A 19,506-nucleotide genomic window follows, 5' to 3' on the forward strand; every position below is an offset into this window, starting at 1 on the left:
AGTTCTGGAAAAAGGAGGTATGGCTTGCTACCAAGGCCACATAGGGAGCCAGCAGGATTGGTCAGGAGGCAGAAGGAGTAGGGGAAGCTGTGGGCAAAAGCCTGTATTTTGGTTTCTATGGGAAGATATCAGTAAGGTAGGGTAAGCAGGTTTAGGATTCGCTAGTTTAAATAATTTCAGTAGGCTCTGGGGCATAGGGACTTCCCCTGGTTGTCTGATACTCGGGGCAGGTGGATAGTGCCCTGGAGTGGGAGAACCCCATTAAAGGAGGAAGTTGGAGGCATAGATTCCGGATTGGTTGGTTTGCAAATGAAAGGCATGCTCCCAGACAGGTGTTTGTTATCTCTAGGAATTAGCTAAACCTGAGGAGGTTGTGAGAGTGGATGGAGATGAGGGGGCAGAGGGAGCAGCCTCCTTAGTGTCTTGAAGGCTGCAAAAATGCCATGGTTAATACAGAAGTGGCATCTTATTGTGGTTTTGATTTGCATTTCCTTGATGACTGTTGATGTTCAGCATCTTTTTATGTGCTATTGATCATTTGTATACCTTTGGAGGAATGTCTGTTCATATCCTTTGCCTATTTTTAAATTGGGTTATTTGTCTTTATTGTTGAGTTGTAAGTGTTCTTTATATATTCTAGATACAAGTCCCCAGACGTGTGATTTGCAGATATTCTGTCCTGTCCATAGGTTGCTTTTTCACTCTGTTGTTTCCGTTGTGACACTGAAGTCTTTTAAATTTGATGTAATCTAGTTTGTCTACTTTTGCTGTGTTGCCTGTGCTTCATTGCCAAATCCAATCTCATGAACTTTCCTCCTGTATTTTCTCTAGGAGTCACAGTTTCAGGCCTTTCATTTAGATCTTTAATCCATTTTGAGTTAATTTTTGTATATGTTGTGAGATAGAAGTTCAGGTTGATTCTTTCGCATGTGGATATCCAGTTGTTTTGTACCATTTGTTGCAAAGACTATTCTTTTCCCATTGGATTTTCTTGGCACTCTTGTTGAAAATGAATTCACCATTATTGTAAGGATTTATTGTTGTACTCCTAATTCTATTCCACTGATCTGTATGTCTATCCTATTGCCAGTACCACTTGTCTTGATTACTGTGGCTTCTTGATTACTGTGGCTTTCTAGTAAGTTTTGAAATTGGGAAGTGTGAGTCTTCCAACTATGTTCTTTTTTTTAAAGAGATTTTGGCGGCCTGTAATCCCAGCACTTTGGGAGGCCGAGACGGGCGGATCACGAGGTCAGGAGATCGAGACCATCCTGACTAACACAGTGAAACCCCGTCTCTACTAAAAATACAAAAAAAAACTAGCCGGGCGAGGTGGCGGGCGCCTGTAGTCCCAGCTACTCGGGAGGCTGAGGCGGGAGAATGGCGCAAACCCGGGAGGCGGAGCTTGCAGTGAGCTGAGATCCGGCCACTGCACTCCAGTCCGGGCGACAGAGCGAGACTTCGCCTCAAAAAAAAAAAAAAAAAAAAAAAAAAAAAAAAAAAGAGATTTTGGCGATTCTGGTGCCCTTGGATTTCCATGTGAATTTTAGGATTAGTTTGTGAATTTCTGCACAGAAGCCAGCTAGAATTTTGATGGGGTTTGTGTTGAATATGTAGACCAATTTGAGGAGTATTGCCAATTAACAATATTAAATATTTCAACTCATGAAATGGAGTATCTTTCAGTTTATTTAGGTCTTCTTTAATTTCCTTCAACACTGTGCTATAGTTTTCAGAGTATAAATTTTGCACATCTTTTGTTAAATGTATTTCTAAATACAGTATTTTATTCTTTTTCATGCTATGATAAATGTAAATGGAATTATTTCTTTTGTTTGTTTTCTTTCTGGTCTGGAATTATGCCCTTTTTAAAAATTTACTTTATTTTTTGATATTACTTTTAAATTAAAAAGAGACGAGGGTCTCGCTATGTTGCCCAGACTGGGTTCAACTCCTGGGCTCAAGCAATCCTCCCACCTCAGCCTCCCAAAGTACTAGGATTACAGGCTTGAGCCACCGCACCTGGCCTGGAATTATGCATTAATTTTATTTTTGGATTGTTTATTACAAGTACATAGACATGCAGTTGCGTTTTCTGTATTAATTTTGTATCAGCATTAGGCTTTTTTTTTTGAGTCAGATTCTCACTCTGTTGCCCAGGCTGGAGTGCAGTGGTGCGATCTCAGCTCACTGCAACCTCTGCCCTCTGAGTTCAAGCGATTCTCCTGCCTCAGCCTCCTGAGCAGCTGGGATTACAGGTGCCTGCCACCACACCCAGCTAATTTTTTGTATTTTTAGTGGAGACAGGGTTTCACCATCTTGGCCAGGCTGGTCTTGAACTCCTGACCTCATGATCCACCTGCCTCGGCTTCCCAAAGTGGTGGGACTACATGCGTGAGCCCCCACGCCTGGCCTAGCGTTAGGCTTTTTTTTTTTTTTTTAAACAGAATTTTTTTTCTTTTTTTTTTCTTTGAGACAAGAGTCTTACTGTGTCACTCAGGCTGGAGTGCAGTGGCAGGATCACATCTCAAGCGATCCTCCCATCTCCCCCTCCTGAGTAGCTGGGACTACAGGCACGAACCACCACACTTGGCTAATTTTTGTGTTTTTTGTAGAGATGGGGTTTTAGTTGCCTAAGCTGATCTTGAACTTCTGGGCTCAAGTGATCCACCTCGGCCTCCCAAAGTGCTGGGATTACAGGCGTGAGCCACCACGCCCAGCCTTATTTTTTAATTTTATTTTATTTTACAGAACCGTATCATCCTGCAATTCTTATTAATAAAAACCCCTCAGGGGTAAATTATATGCTCCCTTTTTTCTTTGAATGTTTCATTGTCAGTCAGTTGGTATTTAGGACTTAGGTAATTTTGATTTTCATTTGATCTGTTAGTGCTACCACCGATGCCTCTGCCCAACTGGAAAATATGCTGTCATGGATAGATAGATGCAGTATATTATAAAATGCAGAGAGTGTACACAAGGTGATTATGAGACCTTATGGGCGAAATTGGCAGTGAAGTTACTTCTCCCTCCTGATAATATGCAAGGCACTGTGAGTCATTATGATAATAGGGGGTGATAAGAAGGTGTGCTTGCTCAAAGTGGGAGATGATTGGAAATGTAATCAGAAAGAGAGTTTTTGTGAGTTATGTAAATGTTGGCCAAAATGTAAACTTTAAGTTATTCTGGGAATTATTTTTGTACTTACTCTCTTAAATTATCATCTTTAGTTTCAAAACTCAGACCACCAGTGAACAATTTTTTCTACTGCTCTGGTTCCTTTGGATCATGATCCTCCTCTCCCTGGTGGTGGTGGCTACGGCTGGAGTTGGGCTGGGGGCGACCGGGTGGTGGCTTTACCTCCATTTTGAGACCGGACTCGCCTCTTCCAACTCAGAGTTTAATATCGCTAATTGTATTTTGATAATTTTAGAGAACTCTTCAACATCTCCTAAGAGCGGTTAAAGAAAGGGTAACCTTAATGGCATAAAAAAGTTAATGATAGTCGATAAATGCCTGACTTATAAGGTAGACACCGGGGAGAATCTGTTTCCTGAGGAGAGAGATGAAAATACACGAGAGCCCAGTTTTCACATGTGTTTTGTGAAGGTGTAAAGCATGAGTTTTTTTTTTAACTTTCTGTGTGTGTTACTTATTGTTTAATATCTTATAGCCAAAGAAATTAAAAGAGACTGAAGAAACACCAAGCGAACTGTCTTTCCAGGACTTTGAGTACCCAGACTATGATGACTACAGAGCAGAGGCTTTCCTTCACCAGCAGAAGAGGATGGAGTGCTACAGCAAGGCCAAAGAAGCATATCGCATAGGGAAGAAAAATGTCGCCACCTTTTATGCCCAGCAGGTAAAGTGGAAAAATGATTATATATTTTTTGTTTGTTAGTTATAATAACTAAATAATCTTGAAGCAGATAACACCCATATTGTGACTAGATTAAGTTATTCTGGGGAATGTAGTAGTTATATAAGTGACATAAATAAGGTATCCTAAGAAATGTATGGTTCTGAGAATTTCATCTGCTGTTTTGAGCATTTGAAATGCTCAGTTTCTGTGGTTGTTTTGCATTTACTGCTTATGTGAATTACGGTTTGTTCTGACAGTCCCTATTTCTGGCAGCAGAATATTAATATTGGCCATCTCAATGAGATTAAAGGGGTTTTGTGCCTTCTATGATGTTTGAATTTTTTAGTAATATATCACTTTCATAGTAGAAAAATAACATTAAATTTTTTAGGGAAGTAAAATTTCTACTTGGGCTCATTTAACATGGTATTATAAGGAACCTGCTTTTCTTTTCTTTTCTTTTCCTCCCCTTCCCTCCCCTCCCCTCCCCTCCCCTCCCCTCCCCTCCCCTCCCCTCCCTCCCCTTTCCTTTCCTTTCTTTTCTTTCTTTCTTTTTTGTAAGGTCTTGCTTTGTTGCCCAAGCTTGGAGTATAGTGATGCAATCTCGGTTCACTGTAGCCTTGCCCTCCTGGGCTCAGGTGGTCCTCCCATGTCAGCCTCCCATATAGCTGGGACTACAGGCACGCGCCACCATGCCCAGCTAATTTTTGTATGGGGTCTTACCATGTTGTCCAGCCTGGTCGCGAACTCCTGAGCTCAAGCAATCCTCTCATCTCAGCCTCCCAAAGTGCTAGGATTACAAGTGCAAGATACCACTTCCAGCCAGCAATCTGCTTAACTTTTTATGTTTGCGTTTCCATATGGGTTACTTCTTTGTGATTGAGCAGAGGAGAGTATCAGACTGCTATAGGCCTGTGAACCCTAACAGTAGTCCTTGGGGGATAGCTTCTGGGGTAAGTAACTACAAGATGTTGAAAGTGAACGCCAAGACGAGACCTAGCATTATCAAAGGATACACAAATAATAAACCAGTGGTTCCTTCTTGAGATGCTGTATTAGAGTTCTCTAGAGAGACAGACCAGTAGGATATATGAAAGAGAATTTATTAGGGGGAATTGGCTTTCACAGTCACAGAGATAGAGAAGTCTCATAATAGGCCAGCTGTAAGCTAGAGAACCAAAGAATTCCATAGCCTGGCTTAAAGCCAGGAGTGTAGCACAGTTGAAGTTCAAAGCCTCAGAACCAGGGATACTGACTGCAGCCCCCAGTCCAGGGCCAAAGGCTCAAGAGCCGCCGAGAGGCAGCTGGTGCAGGTCCCACAGTCTAAAAGCTGAAGAATGTGGAGTCTGAATTCCAAAGGCAGGAGGAGAACATCTGCCTGTTTGTCCTAGCCAGCCCCCAGCTGCCCACATGGTTGGTGCCTGCCCGCATGGAGGGGAGGTCTTCTTTCTGTCCACTGACACTCAAGTCAGTCTTTTCTGGAAACATCCTCACAGACACACCCAGAAACAGTGCTTCACCAGCCATCTAGGTATCCCTCAGTCCAGTCAAATTGATACCTAAAATTAACCGTCACATGGGGGATCGTGTTACGTTTCCCACTTTTACGACTTTTGGTTCAGAAAATGTTAGAAAGAATGACTCAGTAGTTTAAGGACTACATTATTAATTCACTGAAATTTACCTAAATTTTGGTGCATTCTTGCATTATTTAAGATTTTAGATTTATTATTCCCTTTTTTTCCCCCTGCCTTTTATTTGGGACACTATTAACTTCCTCATCACCCAAGTAGCAAATATCAAAAGTGTCCCTTGGTGATATGTTTATGATTTAGGGTACTCTTCATGAGCAGAAGATGAAAGAAGCCAATCACCTTGCTGCCATAGAGATCTTTGAGAAAGTCAACGCCTCGCTGTTGCCACAGAATGTTTTAGACCTCCATGGACTGCATGTGGATGAAGCTCTAGAACATTTGATGAGAGTTTTAGAGAAGAAGACCGAAGGTAGGACTGTGGAAATCACAAGTTTTCAGTAGAATATATGTCTTTGCTTATATTGGTATAACTTGCAAATTCAGGAGAGTCTGAATATGCAGGCTGAGAATATCTGTGCAACATTTGTAAATGTTTGTGTTATTCTTCAAGGATTCTCACTGGTATGATTAATATTTTCTTCATTTGTATTCCTGTGTTGTATTTATTAGAGGGAGGGCATGGTGTAATCTGTGAATCCTCTCTGTGACTTACAAATGAGACCTTTCAGGAATATTACGTATCTTTGTCCGATAGACATTTATTAAACTTAATAGATATTTCTTGGATTTCACTTTTTCAGTAGATGTTTGATAAAATACAGAAGATGTAAATATGGTAATAGGATTCTCCTGCCTCAGTAGTTTTTTTTTGGTTTCTTTTTTTGAGACATAATCTCACTTTGTTGCCCAGGCTGGAGTGCAGTGGTACCATCTTGGCTCACTGCAACCTCTGTCTCCCGGGTTCAAGCCATTCTCGTGCCTCAGCCTCCCAAGTAGCTGGGATTACAGGCAGGTGCCACCACATCCAGTTAATTTTTGTATTTTTACTGGTGACAGGGTTTTGCCATGTTGGCCAGGCTGGTTCTTGAACTCCTGGCCTCAAGTGATCCACCTTCCTTGGCTTCGCAAAGTAAGCTACTGCACCTGGCCTGACCCCAGTATTTTTTTTTTTTTTTTGAGACGGAGTCCCGCTCTGTCACCCAGGCTTGAGTGCAGTAGTGTGATCTCGGCTCACTGCAAGCTCCGCCTCCCCGGTTCACACCATTCTCCTGTCTTAGCCTCCCGAGTAGCTGGGACTACAGGTGCCCACCACCACGCCCAGCTAATTTTTGTATTTTTAGTAGAGTCGAGGTTTCACCATGTTAGCCAGGATGGTGTCAATCTCCTGACCTCGTGATCCACCCACCTTGGCCTCCCAAAGTGCTGGGATTACAAGTGTGAGCCACCACGCTCGGCCTGACCCCAGTAGTTTTTAAATTGAATTTTAGAAATCTTGGAGAAAATCTAGAAAACAGTAAAGATTAGAAAAGAGGAACTTTAAGAACCGTTTAAATGCATTATTATTTAGTCCAGAGAGAAGAAAACTCTTCAAATGTATAGAAGTGTCATGAGAGAATATTCTCTCTATAGAGGTTGGATTAATCATGTTTTGCTCAATGAATATTTGGTTATCTTCTGTATTCTAGGCATCAAGGATAAGGTAGTGAAAAAGACACACAGTCCTTGTCTTTATTGGAGTTTATTGTCTAGGGGGGTATACCATCTAGTAGGGTAGATAACAGTGACCAAATAGTTACATAAGTAATTAGCATTGTGATAAGAAAATACAAGTTGTGGCCGGGTGTGGTGGCTCACGCCTGTAATCCCAGCACTTGGGAGGCCGAGGCAGGTGGATCACCTGAGGTCTGGAGTTCGAGACCAGCCTGGCCAACATGGTGAAACTCCATCTCTACTAAAAATACAAAAGTTACCCAGGCATAGTAGCACGCACCTGTAATCCCAGCCACTTGGGAGGCTGAAGCAGGGAGAATTACTCTGTAGGCAGAGGTTGCAGTGAGCCGAGATCGCGCCTCTGCCCTCCAGCCTGGGCAACAGAGTGAGACTCTTTCTCTAAACAAATAAATAAATGAATAAATAAAATAAGAAAATACAAGTTGTATTTAGAATAAAATCTAAAATCCCTACGTAATGTCTCTTGCTTACCTCTCCAGTCTCATCCTGTGTTTTTTCCTCGTTTTCTGTATATTTAACTACACTGTCAGTCTCGACCCCCGTACTAGTTAGGCTCCCTGTTAATAATTTCTGACAGTACTCCTACCTCTCACAATGTTTATAAAAAGCTTATTGTATAAGTGGTTATTAAATGTCTGTCTTTTTGGCCAAGAATTGAGCCAGTGATGATCATGTTTTTTCTTCAACACTCAAAAAGTTTTTGAATAAATGACTAAATAATGGTAGGTATTACTCTCATTTTTTTTTGACAAATCAGATTGTTTATATTGAAAGTATGCAATGTGATGATTTGATAAATGCACACATTGTGAAGTGATTACCACAACGAAGTGCTTTAGCACATACATCACCTATTATTGTTACCATTTTGTTCGTGTGGGATGAGAACACTTATGACTTACTGTCATAGCAAATTTCAAGTATATGATATAGTGCTATTAAATATAATTACCATGCCACACATTAACTCAGCAGAATGTATTCTTTTTAGAACTGAAAGCTTGTACCCTTTGACCAACATTTCATTTCCTCCTGTCTATTCTGGCCCCTGGCAACTACCATTCTATTTTGTTTCTATGTGTTTGGCTTTTTTAGGTTCCACATGTAAGTGAGATCATACAGATTTGTCTTTCTGTGTCTGGCTTATTTCACTTAGTATAATGCCCTCCAGCCACATCTGTATTGTTGCAAATGGCAGGATTTTTCCCTTTTAAGAATTCTTTAAATTAAGTTTTTATTAATTTTATATTTAAAAGAAATAGGAGATCTCAATGTGTTGCCTAGACTGGTCTCGAACTCCTGGGCTCAAGTGATCCTCCCGCCTTGGCCTTCCAAAGTGCTGAGATCACAGATGTGAGCCACGACGCCTGGCCTGAGCCACTGTGCCTGGTCCCCTTTTTATTGTTGAATAATATTTCATTGTGTCTGTATTACATTTTTTGAATCAATTTATCCATTGATGGACAATTAGGTTGTTTCACTCCAGCCTGGATGACACAGCAAGACTCTCTAAAAAAAAAAAAAAAAAAAAATTGAAAAATTAAAAAATGAAATGGAAAGTAGTCAGTATTGTTAAGGATGTGGATAAATTGGAGCCCTCATATATTGCTAGTGTAGCCATTGTGGAAAATTTCACTAGTTCTTTGAAAGGTTAAACATATAATTAACCAAATGACCCAGTAATTCTGCCCCTAAGTATATACCCAAGAGAATTAAAAACACAATATGTCTTTACAGAAACTTGAATATGAATGTCTGCAACAGCCAAAAAGTGGTAGTAACCGAAAAGTTCATTAACTGTTGAATAGAGAAACAAAATGTGGTAAATCCATATAATGAAATTTAATTTAGCCATGTGGAGAAATGAAGTACTGATAAATGCTACAGCATGGATGGACCTTGTAAACATTATTCTTTGTGAAAGATGAAGGCAGATAAAAAGCCGTATGTTGTATGATTTCATTTTTACCAAATGTTCTGAGTATGTAAGTCTAGAGAGACAAAAATTAGATTAGTGGTTGCTGGGACTGGAATGGTGAGAATATGGGCAGTGACTGCTACGAGGCACAGAATTTCTTTGTGAAATGATGGAATGTTCTGGATTTAGTGGTGGTGGTTGCACAACATGATGAATATGCTAAAAACCACTTAATTGCATATTTTAAAATGGTTAGTTTTATGTTAATTTTATCTCAATTTTAAAAATTGTAAGAATTAAGTAATTTGCCCAAGGTAACACTTGGTCAGAGCCAAGATGCAGATCCTTTCTGGAGGCCAAGGCCCATCTCTAGTGCATGCTTCCACCCGTGGTAACCTGTAGTTACTGTCAGTCACCACCAGGTGGCAGTATTGTTGAATAGAAATGAATCCAGTGGAAGATTTGTGGCTCTGACCTGCATTACTTTTTGTCGTAAGATTAAGGAATGTTGGCCGGGCGCGGTGGCTCAAGCCTGTAATACCAGCACTTTGGGAGGCCGAGACGGGTGGATCACGAGGTCAGGAGATCGAGACCATCCTGGTCTACACGGTGATACCCCGTCTCTACTAGAAAATACAAAAAACTAGCCGGGCGAGATGGCGGGCGCCTGTAGTCCCAGCTACTTGGGAGGCTGAGGCAGGAGAATGGCGTAAACCCGGGAGGCGGAGCTTGCAGTGAGCGGAGATCGCGCCACTGCACTCCAGCCTGGGCGACAGAGCTAGACTCCGTCTCAAAAAAAAAAAAAAAGATTAAGGAATGTTAAAATCGGAGATGAATTTTTTTAAAAAGAGAGACAACTGGACCTTATGTCCCTTCTGATTGAAATATGCACCTGCTACCTATGAATCATTTTTGCCCCCAAATCAAACTAGGAGCAGATCAGACCTTTAGAACTGACTACTGTTTTATAGGGATTTACAGGGGACAGAGGAATGTGTTAAACAACACCATGGGGATACACTCAGCAAAATCCAGATTGTGAAAATCTAGGATAGGCTGGGTGTGATGGCGCATGCCTGTAATTCCAGCACTTTGGAAGGCTGAGGCAGTCAGATCACTTGAGGTCAGGAGTTTGAGACCAGCTTGGCCAACATGGTGAAACCCTGTCTCCACTAATAATCCAAAAATAGTAGCTGGGCCTGATGTCTCAGGCCTGTAATCTCAGCCACTCGGGAAACTGAGGCAGAAGAATTGTTTGAACCCAGGAGTTAGAGGCTGCAGTGAACCGAAATCGTCCCACTGCACTTCATCCTGGGCAACAGAGTGAGACTCTGCCTCAGAAAAAAACAAAACAAAACAAAACAAAAAAGAAGGAAGTCTAGGATAAATGATCCAATTTTTTTCAATAAATTGTAAAGAAAAACACCAGGGGAGGGGAAACCTTGTTACTTAAGAAATATATCAAATAGAATGTATAGACTTATTTCAAATCTTGATGCCAACAAATCACTGTAAAAACATATTTTTGAGATAATTGGGGGAAATTTTTGGAAATTAATGATACTAAGGGACTTTTATTAATTTTATAAGATATGATGGTGCCATTATAGTTACGATTTTTAAAGGAGTCCTTATCTTTTATGAGGTATGTACTGAAATATTTGCAGTTGAAATAAATCTAGAGTGTGCTGAAAGATGAGTTAAACAGTTCTTTCAAAGGTGTTAAACAGCAAGAACAGCCTGTATTTGGGAAACTAAACATATACATTAATTCATGCAACAAACATCCTTTGAACTCTTACTTGAGGCATGTGAGTCAACTAGAGAATATTTTCATAGCAATAAGTGAACTATTAGCAGGTGATAATGGTAGAAATGATTGACCTAAATGATAAGGGGAGCCATAGTGAAGAGCATGAGTTATGGTTAGAGATTTAGTTGGGCTTTTTCTGTAAGTAAAGTTTTTCTTTTTGAGATGGGAGTCTGGCTCTGTTGCCCGGGCTGGAGTGCAGTTGGTTGTGACCTTGGTTCACTGCAACCTCCACCTCCCAGGTGCAACCCATCCTTCTAACTCAGCTTCCCAAGTAGCTGGGACTACAGGTGCACGCCACCATGCCCTGCTAATTTTTGTATTTTTAGTAGAGATGGGGTTTTGCCATGTTGCCCAGGCTGGTCTTGAACTCCTGAGCTCAAGTGGTCCATCTTCCTTAGTCTCCCGAAGTGCTGAGATTACTGGCGTGAGCCACTGTGCCTGGCCAAAGTAAACTTTTATATGTAATATAACATTCGTAAAGAACAGTGTCCAAAACTATAGGTATATAGTGCAAAAACTTTGCAAAAAGCTCGTAAAAAGGTTTTATACTATATACCTAGAATTTTGTGCACTGTGAATACCTTTGTGAAACTAGCACTCAGTTGAATTTTGAACAACATATTGCTTGAAGTAATGGATATGGATTAGAGATGGAGATCATAAACAGACAAGGAATTAGAAATGCAAGAGCAACATATTCTTTTAAAATTCCAGGCTGATATCATCTTGGAGATTTGATACTTAAAAAACCATTTGAACCATTTGTTTGTATTCTATTGGCATATTAGGACAATTTAATAAGCAGACCATGGAATGTTTATATTGTGTGTATGTATTTTCAGTTTATTAATTCATCTCATTAATAGTTTTTGTTGTTGTTGTTGTTGTTATTCTGCTACAGCTTTTATTAGTTTTCAGGATTTATATCCTTGATTTTCACAAGGTCATTTCCAAAATGAAACTCCAGTATTTTAGGAGGCTGTGACTCCTTTGATATTTTAAGAACTATCTATTAGGAAAAGTTTGTTAACAATTGATTATCTTTAACAGTAAGACTGCAATCCAGCTGTGATTAGTGGATTTGCTAATAGCTATTACTGGAAGATAATCTGTAAACTAGTTGCCATCATTATCCTTTTTTCCTGATGAGAAAATAGGTACAAAAGAAACTTAAGTAACTTGTCCATGGTCACACAATCATTTAGTGGCAGAGCTATGATTCAGAACAAAGCTTGATGGCTTTAGAATATTTAATTAACAGGGTTGTTGTAAGGATTCTTAGTTAATAAATATAAGCCACTTAAAGCAGTACTTGACTCCTTTTGTGTAGTAATTATTAGGTATCATTAATGTTATTATTGCCATTATCATTATTTCAGGGAGAACTTCTGGTAGTGCACAGAAATCTCTTCCCCCATAAAGGAAGAAGTGCCACTTAAATCTTTTGATAGATAGATTACAATGAGGCTATGTGTTTTAAAACACATTAATTTGGGGGCTTTTTGAGATAGCAAATCTATCTTACTATTACTGTTTTGAGATGGCAAACCCCAAAATCCTCTTGGAAACAATTTCATGTACTTGAGTAGCTAAGGTTTACGTTTTCTACTGAGAATGTAAGATAAATGAATTTTAACTCCCCTAATTTCTGTTGTAACAGAATTTAAGCAGAATGGTGGGAAGCCTTATTTGTCTGTGATTACGGGGAGAGGAAACCACAGCCAGGGAGGAGTTGCTCGCATCAAACCAGCTGTCATTAAGTACCTCATAAGCCATAGCTTCAGGTGAGTGTAGATTTCTGTTATTGATAATGGCAACTGCCCATATAGAGCTATATCAGAGATTTCTGTGAGTATAGATTTCTGTTATTGATAATAGCAGTAGCCCTCATATAGCTAGGTAAATAAACACTAATAGCGTACTCAGAACAATCTGTTAAAATAGTTAACTAAATTTAATCATGTGATTTCAGCCACAGATTCATGCTTAAATTATGATATAACGTTCCCTGCTGGATTTATGTTGTCTGGTAAACCAGACATAAGGAAAAATGTGTTTGTTGCCGATAATCATCTGATAAAACTTTCATAAATTTAAAGTTCTAAAAGAAAGTAAATATGTTTATTTGATAATATGCAAAATAATTAGGTAATATGTATCATACTTAAGATTTGCTATTCTTCTTTTGAAAGGAAATAAGTATTTGTGAATTTTGGATGGAATTGGGTGGCTTCTATTGAAATATAGTTACAATTTAGGTACGTTTAAACTTTAGCAGAAGTGTTCCATTTAATATGAATGTATTTGTTTTCATAAGTTAAATGCCATTAATGACCTGTGTTGACAAACATGAAATGTTCTTTTTCATTAAGTGATAATTAACAGAAAATGACAAGAAAGTCAAAGATGAAAAATCTGTTGATGGATAGATTTCCTGCAGATGTGTATCATTAGCTCCTACCCACCAATTTCAGTGTAGCATATTTATTTTATGCCATGTAATAAGATGTTATTTGGCTACATTATTGAAAATGGTAGCGTAAGTTATGAGCATAAAACAGGTGACATATCAGAGTTATTTTTATAAAAGGAGTAGTTAGACTACTACTCCTTTTCATGTTGAGATTAGACTACTACTCCTTATCATGTTGAGATTAATTATCTATTTTAGAGACTAGTCTTCCTTTAAATTCCTTACGGATAGAGCTGAAAGCATTGCATGGCCAGATTAATCAGAATTACCTGATATATCAGAGATTTCTTCTTGGTGCTTTCATGATGCACCAAGAACTTTATTCTTCCTACAGCATACTCTTTTTCATGAAGGTAAAATTCAGGCCTCACGGGTTTTGACAAATCTTAAGTTATACTAACTACTAAGTCAGGAGCAACTCCCAGCTTTAAGATTGTTTTTGTTTTGACCGTAGATAAAAGGAACGTAAACCTAGATGTTGGTCTTGGATATTGACTTAATAAGGGTTAATACTTTGGTAGTAAATATTATATTAAGCATAGGTACTTGGAATTGATTACAAGGTATATTCCTTAGCTAATTTGAAATTTTCATCTTTAAAATAACTCTTTTCTCATTTCTGCAGGTTCTCTGAAATTAAACCAGGGTGCTTGAAAGTCATGCTAAAGTAAAATAGACGTCCTTGAATTAGAAGTATGAAGGTTTGTAGGTTAAAATTACTTTTATTTGCAGTAATTCAGTCAAGTCTACCCTAAAGGTGTATTTTATTATAAATAATATTCAGTTATGAAAGAAAATAATTATGTTTTTGCAAAATCCAAGCAAGTTTGATTTGCTTTTTTACTGAATCAAATGCAAATGTTACCTGTTAAAAATATTACAGAGAAATTTTATTGATTACAAAATATCTAAGAAAATTATCAGCTACAGTTTTAAAGTTTAAAATGCTCTGATTGTTTCTCAGAAAAGGTTACCTTCGTATTAACTGTTGTGTGACATTTAGAATGTCCTAAAAGTCTTCTGTGAGAGATATTTAAAGTGCTTTGAGACATGATTCATGTCCCTCAAAGGGCAATATTAAAAGAAGAAAAAGACATAGTAGTGGGTAGTAAAGAAAAAAAGGAGATCTAACAAAAACACTTGAATATTTTTTATTTTCAAAACTAAACACATAAAATGCTTTTATTTCGCCATATCCTACAGGAAGGAAGACATGCTTTTGCCCTTTTTTCTGCTTTGTATATGACCTTCATCTTTTTACCTTTTGTTCTGTTCTTCTGTGTGCATTTTATAGGAAGAGAGTTGGGTCTGAGATTATATTGTAATTTCATACTTTCTATAGACAGAAAAGTTTTCAGAGAAAAAGAAATGGTTAAATATCTTCCAGATGTTGCTGCCTTATGCTTCTAGAACTGTCTGTATAAGTGGTATTTCAGACAGTACTAAATACTTATATTTTATTTTTGAGGCATGTAATTTTAAAACTGCAGTAGCTTAAAATTCTATTAAACAAATGTAGAAAATATTTTGGTTATAATTGGCCTGGTGCGGTGGCCCATGTCTGTAATCCCAGCACTTTGGGAGGCTGAGGTAGGTGGATCACCTGAGGTCAGGAGTTCGAGACCAGCCTGGCCAACATGGTGAAACCCAGTCTCTATTAAAAATACAAAAATTAGCTGGGTGTGGTGGCATGTGCCTGTAATCCCAGCTATTTGGGAGGCTGAGGCAGGAGAATTGCTTGAACCTGGGAGGCGGAGGTTGCAGTGACCCGAGATCAAGATCACACCACTGCACTCAGCCTGGGTGACAGAGCAAGACTCCTCATTTCCAAAAAAAAAAAAAAGAAAGAAAAAAAATTTTTGGTTATAATCATAAGAGGAATCCTTACAATTTAAAATATTTTCACTTTTGTTTTGAAAAAGAGCCAACTTTCTCAAGGGAAGCTTTCATTAACTTCTGTCATTTGGTTAGCTAATAAATTCTGTTACTATACAAGTTAAATCTGTATAATGAAGGTTATAATATGGTAAAGTGTAATTTTCCAATATGAGACAATGGCTTAAATTTGTCTTTGGAGATGGAGAATATTTTCAACATATATAATTTTAACGAACAGTTTTGTTGCTTTTTGTTAAGCTTAAAAAAAGGAAATTTGGATCAGGAATTATGGGATTGAGCTGGTACCAAAAGAATCCTGAAGTACAGAATGGTTTTCCAAAAGAGCAAACATTTCAATGAAAATAAAACCCCAAAACATTTTTTTATATATCATGATTGCATGCTTTTAAAATAAAGAGGCTTATCATTGAATTTTAGTTCCATAAAAATAAAAATACATGTTTATTATTTAGAAATGGTTAGTGACTGGTATTGCAGTATTATTCACACTTATGTTTGTAATAATTTGTTTAAAGAGTGCCAACAGTTTAGCACACTTTTGTAGTCTCTAGAACAGTTCTATACATTAAAAATAAAGCAATTCCTTTAAACAGCTTACTATAAAACTATAATTGTTAATGAAATAAGATATTCCTATGTGTAAATTAGTATGATTTAAAAGTATGAAAAACAATGTTAAAATGTGGAGTTACTGGAATGTGTGCAGCTGCATACTATGTGTTTTTATATTTCCTTACCTAGTTTTAAAAATCATCACTTTTGGGCACTTCAGCTAGACTTATTTCAATATTATAATTATGATTAATGAAGGAGCAGTCAAAAGAAGTAGAGGTGTGGTATTTGTGGGCAGAACTCAAATGAAAAAAGCTATATTGTTTACTTGTTTATTATATCAATGTTAATATTATGCCTTATTTTGATAAATCATATATCTTAATCATTGTTGATAAGTATACAGGCAAAGTTTGAGCATCATGTATTTTTATGAAGCTGCTTAATTCCAAATTGCCTCCCACGCCACTATCTAGCATAGTTTAAGAAACACATAATTTTGAAAGAAAAGTTTATAATCCCTCCTTTCTTTTTTTTCCCCATTTCTAAATCCTGTATGCCCGAAGTAAATATAGTTTGGGGATTATAAAAGATTTCTCTGTTACCCGTTTCTAAATCCTGTATGTCAAAGATAGTTTGGAGATTATAAAAATTTTCATGTATTGGTGTAGGTTGAGTATCCCTAGTGAGAAAATTCAAAATCCGAAATGCTTCAAAATCTGAAACTTTTCGAGCACAGATATGATGCTCAAAGGAAATACTCATGGAGCATTTTGGATTTTACATTTGTAGGTTAGCGATGCTCAACAAGTAAATATAATGCACATGTTCTAAAATCTCCCCCCAAACCCTAGCAATCCAAAACACTTCTGGTCCTAAGCATTTTAAGTAGGGGATACTCACTCAACCTGTATATTTGTGCCAATACATGACTCATTAGAATGATTCTTTGTAAACTTAATATTTTAAAAGTATAGCACTTCTGTAGTTTGGAAGGTTTCAGTAATAATTATATTCATTCAGTAGTCTCTTACCCTTATCTCCCAGATGGAAAAAGAGAACTAATGTGGAAACCCCAGACGGTGTCCAGTTGGACCAGGGCGACATTAGACACTTAACAGTATTTTCAGTCTGTCGATCGCTTTATTCCAATGAGCGAAATGGAAGTGTTGTTTTTTTGTTTTTTTTTTTTTTTTTTACATTTATTGGCTCTTCATATTTCTCTACATTATTTATAAGTTGCAGTTTCTTCAGTTGGTTACTATTTCCATACTGTTTGCAGTTTTATGGCCTTTAAATATAGGACATATTATATAGTAGAAATTTTGACTTTAAAGCATCTTGAGTAGTATATTTTGAGAAGAAAAGCTGTACTGCTCTTCTGGATGTTTTCCATCCTTTATTTAGGTCTTTTCTTTTTGAATTCAAGTGTTTTGTATGCTTAGAAAGTGGACATGTATAACAGCGAGATTGGTTATTTCTGAGCTAGAAATTGGAAACTTTTGAATTTTGAAACTCAGGAAATTGCTCTGACAATGTTTTAACTGCTCTCAATTTAAGAAAATGACTAAATGTATAAAAAAGACAAAAACCACATGTGCTGTTTTTTCAGAGTGCTTTTTCTAAGTGCTTTTGCATTGTGCAATGAGGTGAAGTTTGGTAATTTTTCTGTGAAGTAGTTAAATATTGCTCATTTTTATTTCCATGCAAAGAAAACAGATTTAAATGTTTATGTGGCCAAAAAGTGTCATTTAAAAGGTAGTTTGTGTAGAATGTATGTTCATGGTGCTTATTTTTTAAATGTAATTTAAGTTTACAGTATTACTTAATGCTTCTTTACAGAATTTAATAGAGAAACAAGGCTAGAACACATCTACATCCTGAAGAGCCGTTTATAACTTCATATTATATGATGACAAAGTTCATTATTTTCCTTAAAGTTGAGCAATTGACTTTTATGGTCCAATGATGAACTTATTATTAATAAATGATTGGATTAACTGTGAGGCTTCTCATTAAAATACAATATTGCAGCTATCAGTTGGAGAATATATTATAAAATTTTCAGACGGTATATCAGAAAAATGTTTTTATTTGTACTGTAAAGAAAATGTAATTTTGCTGTTAACTCTGTACTTTTTAAATTGAAAATGTTTTATAAATTTGCTTTTAAAATTTCTTATGAAGCCATTTGCAAATTACATACTTAATTTAATAAAATACTTTAGCCACAGTCCAGTGTGAGGAAATCCTTCATTTGATGTATTAGGGTTAGTGGTTTAACTATTTTAAATATTTTTATGTGTAACTTTGTAATTTCAGGGGGAAAGTGTCATAAAAATTTTATTTCTGTACCACAACTTTTCTTCTAGTTTAAACTATTTTCTGTAGCAAATAAGAGTCCACTTTTGAACCAGATAAATGGATTAGCTATGGTTTCTCTCCTCACACCCTGTATCTTTTGACTGACATCAAAATTAAGAATTATATCTCTTACAGGCTGGACGTGGTGGCTCATGCTTGTAATCCCAGCACTTTGGGAGGCTGAGACGGGTAGGTTGCTTGAGGTCAGGAGTTTGAGGCCAGCCTGGCCAACATGGTGAAACTCTGTCTCTACAAAAAATACAAAAAGTTAGCCAGGCATGGTGGTATGCACCTGTAATCCCAGGCATGAGAACTGCTTGAGCCAGGGAGCTGGAGGTTGCAGTGAGCTGAGATTGTGCCACTGAACTCCATTCCAGCTTGGGCAACAGAGTGAGACCATCTCAAAAAAAAAAAAAAAAAAAAAGAATCTCTTAGAGACTCAAGTAATGCTTTAAATAATATTAATGGCCTTTGGACTTAATATTTGAGTCCAAAGCAGAATAATTCACTCATTTCGCAAGGACTTAAAAACATTTATCTAACAAATATTTAGAGTACTTGTTACTGGGGTTACAGTGTAAATGCGATAGAGCTTTTATCCAGAGTTATAATTATTCTTATCAACTACTATGTGTATAGTGACTTATACTATGGGATACTTTTGTATATGTTATATTTTAAATCTCAAGAGAATTTTATTACATAGGTAGTGCTGTCCCAATTTAATGAATAAAGCCACATAGACATAGAGAAGTTAACTGGTTTGCTGTTTAATGTCAGAGTTGTATAACTTGAACCTGTGTTCTCTGACTCCTAATATGGAGCAGCTGCATTTGTCCTTAGAGAGAATAGTTACTTATAAAGAGATAGTATTCTACTGTTCTCTTTAGAGAGTTGTGGCTCCACAGTATATGTCTTTGAAAACCTGCCATTTATGAGTCTGCCTTCTTCCTTTATAAGAAAGGTGGTACTTTGGAAAAACCCAAAATACTAATGGCAAAAGGTAAAAGTTTATTTCTTTCTTCCCATGAAATCCCAGAGATAAAAATTCCAGGACTGCTGGGAGTCTTCTTTTTCTTGATGCTTTTGGGAATCTAGGAAAGTTCACCATTCTGCCATACCCAAGATACTGGCCCTCATTTTCCTAGGCCAGGTTGGGTGGCCACATCTTGAACTCTCACGTCTGTATTCTACTGGAGGAAAGACAAAGAAAAAGGGAGCAAAAGGCAAGTGCTAGTGATCTAAAGATGATTTTTGGAAGCTGCCATAGGAAACTTCTACTTACATCCTATTGGCCAGAACCTGGTCATGTCACATCTAGCTGCAAGGGAGGCTGGGAAATTATCTATTTCAGACTGC

At 37.5% G+C, this 19,506-nt stretch overlaps 1 protein-coding gene across 7 annotated transcripts in view; it reads left to right on the forward strand.

The window, feature by feature from the left end:
* N4BP2 (NEDD4 binding protein 2) overlaps positions 1-18,016 on the forward strand; it is a 95,506-nt gene extending 77,490 nt beyond the window's left edge. For 6 of the 7 annotated variants that reach the window (XM_030921691.1, XM_030921687.1, XM_010384599.2 and 3 more), the window contains 5 exons: positions 3,674-3,862; positions 5,698-5,866; positions 12,520-12,643; positions 13,958-14,033; positions 17,626-18,016. In XM_030921691.1, coding sequence (XP_030777551.1) covers positions 3,674-3,862; positions 5,698-5,866; positions 12,520-12,643; positions 13,958-14,003 — 528 coding nt within the window. In that variant the 3' untranslated portion in view covers positions 14,004-14,033; positions 17,626-18,016. The remainder of the gene's footprint in view (positions 1-3,673; positions 3,863-5,697; positions 5,867-12,519; positions 12,644-13,957; positions 14,034-17,625) is intronic. The other variant, XM_010384591.2, reaches the window with a different exon arrangement.
* Positions 18,017-19,506: the final 1,490 nt, after the last annotated feature.

This window comes from Rhinopithecus roxellana, chromosome 2, assembly GCF_007565055.1.
Source record: "Rhinopithecus roxellana isolate Shanxi Qingling chromosome 2, ASM756505v1, whole genome shotgun sequence".
Taxonomy (NCBI): domain Eukaryota; kingdom Metazoa; phylum Chordata; class Mammalia; order Primates; family Cercopithecidae; genus Rhinopithecus; species Rhinopithecus roxellana.